General features: G+C 30.1%; 1 protein-coding gene across 1 annotated transcript; it reads right to left on the minus strand.

Moving 5' to 3' along the window:
* Positions 1-414: 414 nt before the first annotated feature.
* On the minus strand, positions 415-4,360 carry LOC118027584 (asparagine synthetase [glutamine-hydrolyzing] 1). Its single transcript, XM_035030966.2, has 13 exons — positions 4,029-4,360; positions 3,445-3,583; positions 3,193-3,288; positions 2,899-3,040; positions 2,615-2,805; positions 2,340-2,501; positions 2,170-2,250; positions 1,855-2,076; positions 1,624-1,758; positions 1,429-1,503; positions 1,257-1,343; positions 1,058-1,165; positions 415-948 (listed from the first exon to the last, which is right to left on the minus strand). Exons 1-13 carry the CDS (start codon positions 4,106-4,108, stop codon positions 703-705), a joined length of 1,764 nt encoding a protein of 587 aa, XP_034886857.1. The 5' UTR covers positions 4,109-4,360; the 3' UTR covers positions 415-702.
* Between the last annotated feature and the right edge of the window lie 10,529 nt (positions 4,361-14,889).

Below are 14,889 nucleotides of genomic sequence, written 5' to 3' on the forward strand. Positions count from 1 at the left end.
CTGGTACCCTTTTGCCTGTTCTCCACAGAAGCAAAATGTGTATGATTTGCATGTGCCTTTGTTGCCCATTGACAGTAGCGTGGTCCCTTTAGTTTCAGAGAAGATGTCACCGATGCTTTCAAGGCCCAAAAGTCTAAATATTATTCAACATTGCAAAAAAGAAAAATGTCATTTGTGGTTTGTGGTTTGTTCATGTCCTTTACTTAAAAGCTTCACTGCCTGCATCGGATCTCATCTGCGATTTTCCCAGTGATGAAAAGTAATAGGAAAAGGGCTTCTGCTAAATATTGTATGTACCATGGCTGAGACAAATGTAGACATCCATTGTCCCTCTTTTCCGATGATTAAAATTGCATATTGGATTTTTTATAATATAACTAAGAAGTTGAGAAGATGAAGAAAAAAACTCATCTATGAAGCGAAGAAACCATAGGAAAGGTTGCATTACGGCTTTAAACAGTAGGAAAGGTTGCATTACAGCTTTAAACAGCTACAGGGCATTGATAACATACATGAATTACCTTGTACAAAAACCACAAAGTAATGACAACACACGACTTCAAAGTTCAAAGGACCACAGATAATTATTTGTAACATCTACATATGACCTATAAGATTTTTCCATAGTTAAGGCAACACAAGTTTAAATAATGCCAATGCTATAGATATCAAAGTCACCGATACTTCATCCTCCAGCAGGCGCTAACTGTGGATCGCAAGTCCCGAAGCACTAACTTCCAACATTCGAGGAAGAGTTTCAATAATTTTTGGTGGCACCACTCCTGCATTGGCAAGAGCTGCCTGTTGTTCATAAGCAGAGAGATGCACACCCAATGCAGCCCGGCCAGAAGGATCCAGATTATTGGACCAGGCAGCATCCCATTCAACAGCTTTAGCAGTGCTGCATGCTACACTGGCTCCTCCAGGAACAGACAGCCTGGCTGAGTTCTGCAAATGAAGAGCGATAATAATAATAATCAAATTAGTGTTGACAGTGACACCATTAGCATAACTCATCCTTTACTAGAACTGACTGTGGTAGGTTTGATAGGATTACCTGTGGGAAGAACCTCTCAAAAATCATTCTGTAGTAACAGGCTTCTTTGGTGGTAGGGGTATTATGTGGAAAGATGTGCTCAGCATTTTGCATCATCTTGTCAGTCACCTGAAAATATTAATTCTGCAGTATGAGCTTCCAAATAGAAATATGCTATAAACGAAACAAGAGGATACAGAACAAAAACTCATATAGGTACATGTTGGGCAGCATGAGCTTTGAGACCATCGATCCAGCTATAGCCAACACCATCGCTAAATTGCTCTTTCTGCCTATAAAGAATATGCTGCAGAAAATGAAATGGGACATGTTAATCTAAAGCAATTAATGTGCTTGTGGAGTTAGAAGGAAGACAATTAGTATATATGGACCTTTGGCAGATAAGGATGCTCCTCGTCGTCAAAGGCTTTCCTAAGGACCCATTTCTCAATATGGCCTTGTTTGATCTGGAATTGATGAATAGATAGAGAACCACTTAACAAGCTTTAAAATCGTGAATATCAATACTTAAAAATTCATACATAGAAAGAAACAACGTATACAAATTCAACGAAAGGTTTTTTTACCATCTTCCATTCAGGATCAATAGCCATTGCAACATTAATAAAATCCTTGTCCAAGAAGGGGACACGGGCTTCTAAACCCCAAGCAGATGTTGCCTTGTTAGCTCTCAAGCAATCATATTGATGAAGGGCCTTTATCTACATACATGCAACAGAATATAATTATCAGAACTCTCCCTTGTTATGTCTCTACGTTTCAACAGAAAAGAGTGGTATATGCATATAGTTAGTTACCTTGCGACATGTTTCGCGGTGTAACTCTTCTTTGTTAGGTGCCTTATGAAAGTACAAATACCCACCAAAAATCTCATCAGAACCTTCACCAGAAATAACCATCTTCACTCCTAGTGCCTTGATCTTGCGAGCCATTAGGAACATAGGGGTACTTGCTCTGATGGTTGTAACATCATATGTTTCTATATGGTATATGACATCCTCAATGGCATCTATACCATCCTGTAACAAGCCAAAGATGTTAGTTTACACTTTTGGGTAGTCATAGAATGATAGCACGAAATTGAGCTTAGAAACTTCGCTTGATTTTTATACCTGAACCGTGAAGTGAAATTCATGGTGGACGGTTCCCAGATAATCTGCAACTTCTCTTGCAGCCTTCAAATCTGGTGAATTCTGCTCAACACGAGGGACAAAATCAAGGACTCTATCAAACTCTCTAAGATCTGTATACTGAATTTCTTACGACAAAAATTTACACTCACCTCTAGGCCAACACAGAAGGAATGGAGTTGTGCCCCCCATTGTCTGGCAGCCTTTGTACCGGCCAAATGGCGAGCAGTAACAGCAGCAACCAGTGATGAATCTAGGCCTCCAGATAAAAGAACTCCAAAAGGCACGTCAGTCATTAGCCTTTTAATCACAGCCTGCGTATATCATTCTTAACATATGAGCTACACGCCATAAGAATTTCCTGTTTGTTAATTTTAACATCAAGAACAACAACTTACAGTGAGCCCAATTATATATTTGTCTTTACCTTTTCAAATGCACGTCTCAGAACAAGTGGATCGTATGGGGTTGAGGGAATGGCCTCGCAGAACCAAGGAGGATTGTACCAGCGACGTAATCCACCCGATTTACTCGAGTACAAATGACCAGGAGGAAAGCACTCAAAATGTTCACAGTCGTCATTCAGACCTTTCAGTTCAGATGAAATCCACACGGACCCTGAATAGTAAAAAGAAAGGTAAAATCATCAAACAAAATCCAACTCATTAGACATAAATAAATTTGAAAAACCAGGATCAGACAAGCCGTTACCATCAAGTCCCCAGCCAATATAGAGGGGGGTGATCCCAATGGCGTCACGAGCAACAATGAAACTGTTGTCACGGGTATCCAGCAGAACAAATGAAAACATTCCATCCAACATGTCCACAAAATTTTCGCCATATTCCTCGTACTGCATTCAAAAATTTTCAAGAACATGGTTACTCGTTAGAACCAAGAACTGCAAACTACTTCCATTCTACATCAGTATATATTAGTCCTTTGGATTCAATATCACTGGGAATTCATGTGATCTAATTATCATAATTTGTAAGCACAACCCACCAGATGGGCGATAACATCACAGTCACTGCCTGTTCGGAACTTGTGATTTGGCAAACGCTTCCTTAGTTCTTCATGGTTGTAAATTTCTCCGTTCACCTATTTTCAACACCAACAACTCGATAAAGTTAGTGAAAACTCATAATTTTAATTGTAATTTGCAACCAAAATAATTTCCTGTTTTGCAAATTTTAACGTAACAGAAACTAAACTGTTGGTCTGAAGCCAAAAAATGAAAACTGCAAAATAACCAACCGTGACAACGATGGCTTGGTCTTCATTAAAGAGTGGCTGGTCACCAGAAGCAGGATCGATAATAGCCAGCCTTTGATGAGCCAAGTAAAAGTCACCGCGCTGATAGAGCCCACTCCAATCTGGACCACGGTGCTTCAACCTGTTACAATTATAATTAGACAACATTATTCATCCAATTGCAATTTTGATACGCACAAATTTGTCGATTATAATAGTATTATGGGACCCATCAGTCCCCTGTCATCATCAAATTTACGAAACAATTTGTGCGGATCGTGTCCATGAATCCTAAATACTTTATAAGATTTCTGGTCGTTTTTAATATTTTTCATCTTAAATCTGGTCCCACGTCCATATCTCCAAATTCTGTTAATTCCTTTTCGCTAATTGTCTGCGCTAGGAAATATACCAGCGGAGGAAAAACATTTTCGTACTTTTACTGTTACGCTAGCCAGGTAGCACCAGTGCTATGAAATAAACATTGAAAACTTCAAATTTATATATATATCAGGAATAAAATATGGGTGGAAATGGTAGCGAAAACATAAAGGCTAGATAAATGAGAGAGGGAGAGAGGGAGTTGCCTGCGAGAGAGCTCTAGCACCCGAACCCTCTTGGCCCGAGAGTCGTCAGAACAACCCAGAACAGCAAGTATCCCACACATCCTCGTTTCTTAAAAAAAAAAAACGATATAGCAGATAAAAGAAGATTTTGCTAGATATGTATATCTTAAAAACAAAGATAGAGAAAAATGGATGGATAAACTATAGAGATGAAATTGGGTAGTAATGAAAGAAGAAAATCTGGTAATAAAAAGGAAAGCGAGGTGGCAGGAGAAGGAGATGGACTGTTAATGGGAAACACCAACACGTAGAGCAAGAGTTTGTTTTGTTATTGTTGAACGAGTGAGTTCCCTCCTCTAAGCACACGTATTTATAGCGCCACGACGCAGCAGCCACGCCATTTAACGGCGTCGGTTTTTTCATTTTTTAAAATTTTAGTTAAGTGATTGCTGGTTACCGGAGAAAGCTGGAAACTCAGAGGGACAAGAAGCATCGGCTCGTTCTCCTACACGTGGTGAAATATTATTGGATGGTGTCGATGATATTTTATATGAGGTAACCTGTTTTTGCGGATTAAACGGTGAGGTTTATCCATTTCGGAAACGAGAAGGTTTTATTGGGAGTGCTGAGTCAGCAAAACTCAAATTCTTGTGGGGTGTTCATTGACTTTGGTTTGATTGGTCAGTTGTGCCGTCATTGCTGTCCAGTGTATTAGGAAATTGTTTCCGTAGTCAAAGAAGTTTGGTTTCTTTTTCAAATTAATATTTATTAAATGCCCATGAAGTATAAGCAATTTATTTTAAACAAATAAATAGGTATAAAGAAAATATAGATGAAATAAGATTTAGGATCCACTATAAGAATATTCTTCTAGAATTATTTATTTGTATAAATCTATTTTTTAATGAATTATGTGAAGTAATTAATAAAATACTACTCACTAAACACTATAATTTATTTTATTAGATTAATGGTGAGAGATACATTCTTAAAATCATTTGCAGAGATATTGACATAGATAAAAGCAAAAGATTGTATTGTTTATTGTGATTCAAGACCTACAAAAACCAATAACGTTGAATAATTCTTAAAATATTTAATTTTGTGCATTCATGTCTTTTTGCTCTTGCTCGTCAATAAATTATTATAACACTTTATATACATATTAAAAAAAAACTAAAAAAGCCCTTGTAATGTTAAATAAAAAAAAATAAACTAGGAAAAGTATTCTTTTAAAATATTATAAAATCTAGAAAAAAATATGATTGTACATGATAGAAAAATAACAATAAAAATATATATTTTCTTTAAAAAAAATCTTTTACAGTAATATTTTCGGGTAAAAGAAACTCATTCTTGAGTTCATATCTTAATAAAAAAATAATTTCTACCATAAATATTCATTTTTATACGAGTTATCTTATTATAAGTTTTTATCATTTTAGTACATGATTTCTCATCATGGATTCTTAATATAGTATTTTAGTACAGGTTATTCTATTATAAATTTTAAACATAATATTTTTATGTAAATTATCTCGAATCCCATTTTTAATAACAGCCATTGATACGAAAATGAATAAAACACTAGTTAATAGACATTCTTTAATGATAGAGAACATTTTCATCTCCTCTAACACAAGCACACCTTATTTCACGACCTCTCCCATAAATAGTTATTCAAAAGCACATGGCAGCTAACCACTAATGACCATTGAGTTCTTTTACATGTCATTTGTGTCCTTCAACCGAAAGTATCATGAATCCTTAGGTTATGTACTAACTGATGAGACAAGAGTGAAAAACAACCAAGTTTATTACAAATCACAACCCTCAAATACTATAAATATTATAATTATAAAGAAACTCTAAATATACTTTATTTTATTCTTTTAAATTTATAACTGTCTAGATACCATTACAACCTATATATATATATATATATATATATATATATATATATATATATATATATATATAAAATAACTAGAAAACTCCATTAATAATATTAATAAATAGGAAAATCATTCCATTCAATATAAAAAATTAAAAAAAAAACTAGAAAAGCATACTAATAAAAATAGAAAAAATAACTAAAAAAAATTGTACTAAATATTTAACTTTGAATGATATATAAATAACCCAATAATATTCTTATTGTTGATATATTTCTCTTTGGGCCAACACAGTTTGCTTGTTTTCTAACAAAACTTCATAGGAGATTCATAGGTGATATATTGGAATTGTTCATCCTTCAATAGCTGAGCAAGTTAGCATCAAAATAAGAGGAGTAAACTATTAAATATTCTTATTTATTATATCATAACTACTTATTTTTCCATCTGGAAATTTAATTAATCACCTCGTAATTATGCTAGTTACTAATATATATTATCGTGCCATCACAACTCAAAAGGTACACTCTAACTTTCAGGAGAAATAAATTATATTCACTTCGTAACGGGTAAATGATTGTGAGATGCTAAACATATTCAATGAATGGTTGGTGAGAAAATATATATCTTATCTTTTCACAAATTAATTTGTTAATTGTTCCATAATTGTGTAGTTATGAACAAACAAGTATAAAAAAAAAGTTTTTAAAAAAACCTCAAAGAAGAATAAAAATACAACTATTTCTGTAAAAATAATAAGTTAAAAGTAATTACAAACTAGTAAATATTTACATATATTTATTTTTCTATTTAAAAGTGTGGTTGCAGTTGCTTTTTAAAGTGTATTTCATTTGAAAATACATTAAAATGATATTTTTAAATATATATATATATATATATATTTAATATCAACACATTAAAATAATCTGAAAACGCTAAAAAAAAAAATTGAAACAAAAATATTTTTAAAAAACTAATTTTTCTAAAATTATATTTTTAAAACATAAAAATAAATAAATTTACACCGTATTTGCTATGGTTACTCAAGGCATTGCATTTATAGTACCTTCAAGTTCACGAAATAATTGCTTAGAACGCAATAATTATTAATATTTGTCAGTTCGTAGTCATTAAAAATGACTTTTTTATTATCACTTAAATAGTTTCTTTTCTTATTTAACTTTTTTTTACTGAAAATGTACTTAATTGTACGTAACTATCATAATTAAAGAGAAATTATCTAAATTACGCACAGATAAGATATTTTTTTTTATAGTTTATCCATTGAACATGTTTAATAGTTTATAATCACTTTCTTGTTGCAAAGTGAATGGTACTTTTTTTAAAAAAAAATAACAACTTTCTTTTTTATTCAAAATTACAAAACGATATTAGTAATCATCATTATGAGATAATTAGTTATATTACTGGGCAGTAAAGTATTTTACCGTGAAACAATAAATAAAAATATTTATTATTTTGTAAATTAGATAATATAAATATAATACCTTTGGTGCCATAAAGGCCCCAGCACGAATAACTACCTTGTGATGATTTTTTTTTTTTCACTGGGCACCAAAATCAACATTAGTGGTTAATATTTAAGGAGTATTTTGAACTGTGGTAGATATTATTTTTAAAAAATATTTTTTATTTAAAAATATATTAAAATTTTATTATTTTTTTAAATTTATTTTTTATAGTAGTATATCAAAATAAAATAAAAAAATAAACTTCAATTTTTTTTAAATTCACAGTTAAATCACAATTCCAAATATTTTTTTTAATCAAAGACATAAGTCCTACACTTCATTATTTTATCTCGATAATTATGAATATTTACATGAAACACAAAACATGGCGTCTCGTGACAAAATAAAAGCTGACTCTGTTAATGTCCGCTGTAATTTAAAAGCATAACTGTTTTTTAACTGTTTTTGGTCTGAATTATTTCATTACTCAGGGGTACTATTGGGTTTAGATAAAAAATAGATTTGAATTAAAAAATTTCTCGGTTTTTATCTGTTTTTTTTAAAAAAAATTATTTCTAAAAATTAAACCAAATTTAGTTTAGTTTTATTTTTTTGGTTTAGTTTTTGAAGGTTTTCGTTTTGATCTTGACCAAAAAACTGAATAGAATGTATATGTGTGTGTGTTAGCGTGTATGTGGGTTTTAAATACCTATGTATATAATCTAGCATTAGTTCAAGCCTTTATTTATTTTTTAATTTCCTTGGATCGATTGCTAAATAAATTATATGTTTATGATTAATTAGTTATATTATTTGTTTTTTTATGTTTGATGCTATTTTGTAATCAATTGTTTTTTTGGAATGATATTTTTTTTATTGAATTTGATGGAAAGAAAAATTATAACCATTTTTTTATATTTAATTTTTTTATTTTAAACCAAAAAATGAATAAAATACTAAAATTTTAAGTTTCAAAAAACAAAAACCAAATAATATTTTGGTTTGAATTCGGTTTTGATTTTTTTATAAATTGAGCAAGTCAAATTTATTCGAAGTTGAGATGATGAAGTTGATTAGAGCTTTTTTATATATATATTTTAAAAAGTAGTTTTAAATTATTATTTTTGAGATTTTATATTAATTTAATATATTGTTATAAAAAATAATTTTAATATATATTTAAAAATAAAATAAAATAAATCTCTACCCTAACTTTTTTATCATTATATTAATCCAAGTTTGTTAGTTTTTAAACGTGGTGATGGGTGGTTGGTTTATCCCGTTTCTGATTAAAAAAAAAAAAAACAAGTATTTTCTTTATTTGGAAAAAAAGTCAGAAAAAGTCATAATATCGTAACGAGTTATTTTCAAACAATCCACGTGTTATCTACTAGGATGACGAGGCCCCCAAGGTGTCTAGACGACAGATTACTTGCGTGCAAGTTTATTTTTATAGCGGTGGTTTATAGAGTGTGAATTTTACATTTCACGTGTAAGATGGACCCTCTTGATTGGATGGAGATTCTTGATTGGTCGGTTAGTGTCTAGGCAAGTTACTGGTTAATGACCAGTTCCTTTCTTCGGAAAAGTCGTCGGCCCATTCTTGTAGCTGTAGGCTTTTACTAGACACGGCTCCGTGGCTCCACATTTTTGTTTGTGTAATTTGCATAAAAACAAATGTTCGGGTGCAATAAATCGTTTTTTTTTTTAAAACAATCCAGTTATAATTTAGATTAAGTTTAACAGGTTGATTTAATTTTAATCAGATAATAATAAAAAAATTGATAGTGATAGCAAATAAAAATATATATTTCTTTAAAAAAACCACAATAACCTAGAAAAAACACTTTTGAAGACATGTAAATACTTAGATAAAAAAAAAAACCTCACAATAGTCAACCAAAAATAAAATGATGGACATGTAACATAAGTAATAAGGATGAATTAACTCAGGTAAACCCACAAAACTCATGGTCCAAATTATAAAACTGGGATAACTCGATAGAAAAAAAATTAAAAAAAACAACAAAGTTATTTTTTAAGGAAAATTAATGCTGAAAAATGAAAATAAAAAGGAAAAAGGCAAAAACAAAAGGAAGTCATCCGACATTAACTTTTTAATCCAGTGACCCAAGTCTTTATATTGAAAGTACCATATATGAAAAAAAATAAAAACAAAAGGATAGAACAAGAAAAAAGCCAAATTAAAAAGAAAGAAAAAAACACAATATAAACTTAGATTGAATGATGAAGTAAAAAACTATCAAATTTTTTATAAAAAAATTAGGAAATAAAAAGAAAAATGATGAAATTGAAAAACATTATATATTACAAATTAGAATTGAAATATTAAATTGAAAAAAAATAATTTTTTAACAAAAAAGTGAATGGTAAATATTATAAATTAAAATAACAAGGATTAAAGTTGAAATACCAATAATAAATATAACCAGCCTATATTTTTTGGGCTAATAATGAGGAAAAAAAGGTAAAAAGATTGGTCGACATCAAACCGCACAATTATGATTGACATGCAATTCACATGGAGAAAAAGGACATAGCGACACACTAACAACGTTTTCATATTAACTAGACTAACCTGCTAAACCTGGTATTCATGTCGTGAAAGTTTGATAAATAAATAGAAAAAAAATTAACATTAACAAACTAAAATAAACAAAAAAAATTAATTAAAAAGAAAAAAAAACAAAAGACATCGATTTTCACTATGGACTGCATTCTGCAGTCCACAGTCAATGGCATAAAAAAGGCAACAAAGCAAGAAAAAAAAAACCTGCAGGAAGAAAAAAACTAGTGAAGAAAAACAAAAAAAAATCTAAATTAACTGGGTAACCCGTCAAACCTGAGATCCGTGTCATGAAAGTCTGATAACTAAATAAAAAAAATTGTAATATCAACAAACTAACTTAAAAAAATTTAGTTAAAAAGGGAAAAACAAAGAAGAAAAAACCTATACAGAGAAAAAAACTAATGAAAAAAAAAAAGAAAAAAAATCTGAATTAACTGGGCTAATCTATCAAACATGAGATCCATGTCATAGAAGTCTTATAACTAAATAGAAAAAAATAATAATATAAACAAACCAAAGTAAAAAAAAAAAAAAAAACACAAAACGCACGAGCCTTTTTACTGTGGATTACACAGTGCAATCCAGAGTCAAAGACATAAAAACAACAAAAACAAAAAGAAAAAAAAAAACTAAATGCATCATTCGAGAACTAAATAGAAAAAAAATTTAATATTAATGAACTAAATTAAATAAAAAAATATTAATTAAAAAGAAAGGGAAAAAAAGCTATAAGAAGAAAAAACTAATGAAAAAAAAGTCTAAATTAACTGATTTAACCTTTCAAACCAGGTTAACCCATCAAACCTAGAATTCACGTCATAAAAGTTTAATAACTAAATAGAAAAAAAAAATTAACGGGTTAGCCTAGAATTAACGCAGTTAACTCGTGAAACCAGGTTAATTCGTCAAACTCGGGATATGTGCCATGAAAATCTAATAATTAAATAGAAATAAATTTAACATTAACAATTTAAACTAAACCAAAAAAATTAATTAAAAAGAAAAAAAAAAGAAAAAAAAAAACTTCGGGTTACTTTGTCAAACCAGGTTAACTCGTTAAACCCGAGATTCGTGTTATGAAAATTTGATAACTAAATAAAAAAAATTTAGTATTAACAAAAGAAAAAAAACAAAAAAAAATGAATGGGTTAACCCATAAAACCTGAGATATGTGTCATGAAAGTCTTATAACTAAATAGAAAGAAATTTAACATTAAAAAACTAAAGTAAACGAAAAAAATTAATTAAAAAGAAAAAAAAGAAAAAAAAATCCGGGTTAATTCGTGAAACAAAGTTAACATGTTAAACCTTGGCCAGTGTCGTGAAAATTTAATAACTAAATAAAAAAATTAATATTGACAAACTAAATTAAAAAAATATATTAAAAAAAAAAAGAAGAAAAAAACTGAAAGGCATAGAAAACAAAAAAATATAAAAAAATAGTTTTTTTAAGAAAAAAACAACTCAAAAAACAGGAAAAAAAAAAAGACAACTCAGCTTTTTATTGTGAATTATCACAATAAAAGGCTGAGCAGTTTAAGTATATTTCTAATTAATATTCAATCGATTGTAAAAGATAAATTACCTTGATAAACATATATAAAAAAACTAAATGAAAATACAAAAGGACGTCGACCTCCGACTTAATCTTTTTATCGCAAGAGCATACCTGTAATTTCACGATACATGATTAAATGAAAAGATGTTTATATTTCTTTTCATCAATTTTATATTTTTTTATCCTAGGAGCAATTAGATAATTTTATTGTCTTTAATATAAAAAAATACCATTTTACCTTGCAACATTATCGTGCACTAGCTGATTGTCGACAAAAATGTTCTTTCACTATCGTAGTGAACAGTACCCTAAATCTGAGTGCACGCTATTTTTACCCTCAACTTTATTTTATGTCCTGTCCGTGCTTCCGAGATGCTAGGACTTGTCTGTGAGTCAAGGTGAGCTAAACTTTATAACTTCCGAATTCTAGTTTTCAAGGAATGCCAAGGGCACTCTCTTCAAATTTCAAAACTCTCTCGCATATCAAGCCACGTCTGCATAAAAAAAAAAAAAACCTGTAACTGGCTACTGATTGCTCCCTTCAATTTTTTAAGTCTCTCTGATCAACTCTCTCTCTCTCTCAACCTCCTCGGGAGCCAAAACCTGCAGATTTTTCAATTTCAGGATCCGTAAAATTAGTCAAGGTGCGCGCAAGCTGGCTCGGACACCCACGTTAAACTAAAAAAAAAAAAAAACCTGCGGATTTTCGCTTGCTAAATTTCTTCCCCCAATCTTGATTTCATAGGTAAAAATTAATCCATGAGCTTTTCCTTCATTGACTCGGAAGACAAGGTTAAAAGATAGTTTCTGAAAGATAAATCATCACGTTAAACAGATGGTTAAAAGTGTAATTGCCGGGAGACGTGAAACAGATGAATCATCACGTTTTTCCCCCCCTTTAAGAAGAAGAATAAATCAATCTTCAAGGCAGAAGGTAATTATTTGAAATATATTAAAAAAAAAACGTGTTTATCCTTCAGGTATTTGAAGAGTTTTAAAATAACACTCTTAAAAAAGAGTTACAGTTTGTTAGGCTAGAAATAATATATACTTCATATATATGAAATATATTAAAAGTCATAATATGATGCTCGTATAAACAGGAGTTTTAACCGTGACTTTTTAAACAGCTATGATAAAAATATATTCAGATAAATTATTAAATTTATTATTTTCGAGTTGGCTTGCTTACTTTCAATCAACATGGCGGTATAATTCGAATTCCATAAATTTTAAAATTATTAAATATTTATATGATTATTAATTTTAGAGCTCATAAAATTAATCAAGATACATGTAAATTGTTCAAATACCTAAATTAATCTAAAAAAAAATCCAACATATAATAATGCTAGCCGGCCTGGAATCTCCATTGCTAATCAAGGTCAAGGAAATCAATTCAGGCAATTTGTTAATCAAACCACCAACCACTAACAACAAAGGAAAGATGCTCATTGGAATATCTTCCCTTGACGGCCAGCTGAGGTAATCAAGCACGTTTTGATGATGCTGGCTAGCCTAGAATCTCCATTGCTAATCAAGGCATAGTATTTTCCCATATCCCACACCAATCTTGCTTCCTTCCCCGGTTTTTTTTTTTTTCCTCTTTCTTTTTGTCAAAAAAAACTTAAACAAGATAAAAGAGAAAAGACACGCCACCACGTCTCCATAAAAAAAGGGTATAGATCTTATCCTGTTCCAGCATAAGAACAAAATGAAATGACAGGTGGCATTAAGGCATTAGGTGGCCCTCGATTCTCTAGTTCCCGCTTCTGGCTAAGCATGACAGCAGAGAAACGTACTAGGAAAACTGGAAAAGTCATATTACTATTATTGTTTTTTTGGGACCACTGCTTCCCTGCATCCACATCCTCTGTCAGTAGTCAGTACCCTTCGTTTTGTGTATAAAAAGATACCCCTTTATTATTAATTTTTTTAATATTAATCTTGTATTTTATATTTTCATCTTTTTTACATCGTTTTGTCTCTTAGAGTCACTAACATCGTTAAAAATTGACGATATATACTTTTTTACAGACAAATTCTCAATTAAAATGTTTTGGTCAATATATTTTATATTCATATACAATCTAGTCTATAAATTACTTTTTAAGAAAAAATTAAATCCTATATGTTAAATCCTAGTTTTATTCGAAACTAGTCAATAATTAAAATTGATTAATGGATAAGGTCAGAGTCAAATATATTCAAATAGATATACTCATTTACATTATGAGTAAATTATCATGTCATCTATCTATCATAAGAATTTAATCGAATTTTTATTTAGGTTTAAAAAAAAGAAAATGAATGAAAAGAATAAAATAATGGCTATGACATCATAGGAAAAAAATATTTTTTAAACAGTATATCTATTTAAATCCACTCAACTCTAATCTTACCTATCAACCCATTTGACTTATTTAACTGGTTTTTACCAATTAGTTTTAATTATTTGATATATGGGTATTTATTAAAAAAAAAACCATCTAGCAACAAAATTGTACATGACTGCAAAATATGATGATTGAAAACTTTAAATTAAAAACTTGTTTGTAAGAAAAATATAATAAATGGATCAAAATGAAATTATTTAAAAATTATAAGGCCCAAGAGTACATCAACTGAAGATCTACGTTGTGAGCATGTGACATGTTTCAGTTCTTACAGTGACTCTAGCTGACAAAGGAAGTCTGGGAAATAATAAAAATTACTGTATGAAAATGCGGTTGTAATTATTTTTTATTTTAAAATATATTAAAATAATATTTTTTTAAAAAATTATTTTTAAGATTTGTACATCAAAATAATTTAAAATATATATTAATTTTTAGCAAAAGTAAATTAACTTTTTTTTTTTTAAAAAAAAGGTTGAATTACGTTTCTCCAAGTCGATAGTAAAATAAATAAATAGACTTTTGTTTTTTCCCCCTCTTGACTGCACAGTGGAAAGGTGCGGGCCTTGAATTGTTTGCATGGCGTCTGGTTTCTGTGATGTACATGGTGAAATTCCAAGTGGGCAAAATCCCAAGGCCTTTGGCTCAGTGTTTATCATGATCAACACGAACTGTTGATCATGGATAGATAGAAAGATAGGGTTCCAGTTTCTCAATCAAAAAGTTCATAAAGTCAGTCCAAGCAAAATGACGCGCGACGACACGATCCTATTCGAACACGGTGACAGATTGTTTTTTTTATTATTATTATTATAAAAAATTGCATTTTAATTTAAGAAAGTCATTCTCGAAACCAATCAGCTTGCTGCACCTCACACGGCAGCACGGCTTAAACAGGACATAATGGGATAGAAGATGCACATATCCTAGCTTTATTGACATGTGAAGAAGATAAGGATTGAGATATATAG

This window comes from Populus alba, chromosome 9, assembly GCF_005239225.2.
Source record: "Populus alba chromosome 9, ASM523922v2, whole genome shotgun sequence".
In the NCBI taxonomy this organism is placed as follows: Eukaryota; Viridiplantae; Streptophyta; class Magnoliopsida; order Malpighiales; family Salicaceae; genus Populus; species Populus alba.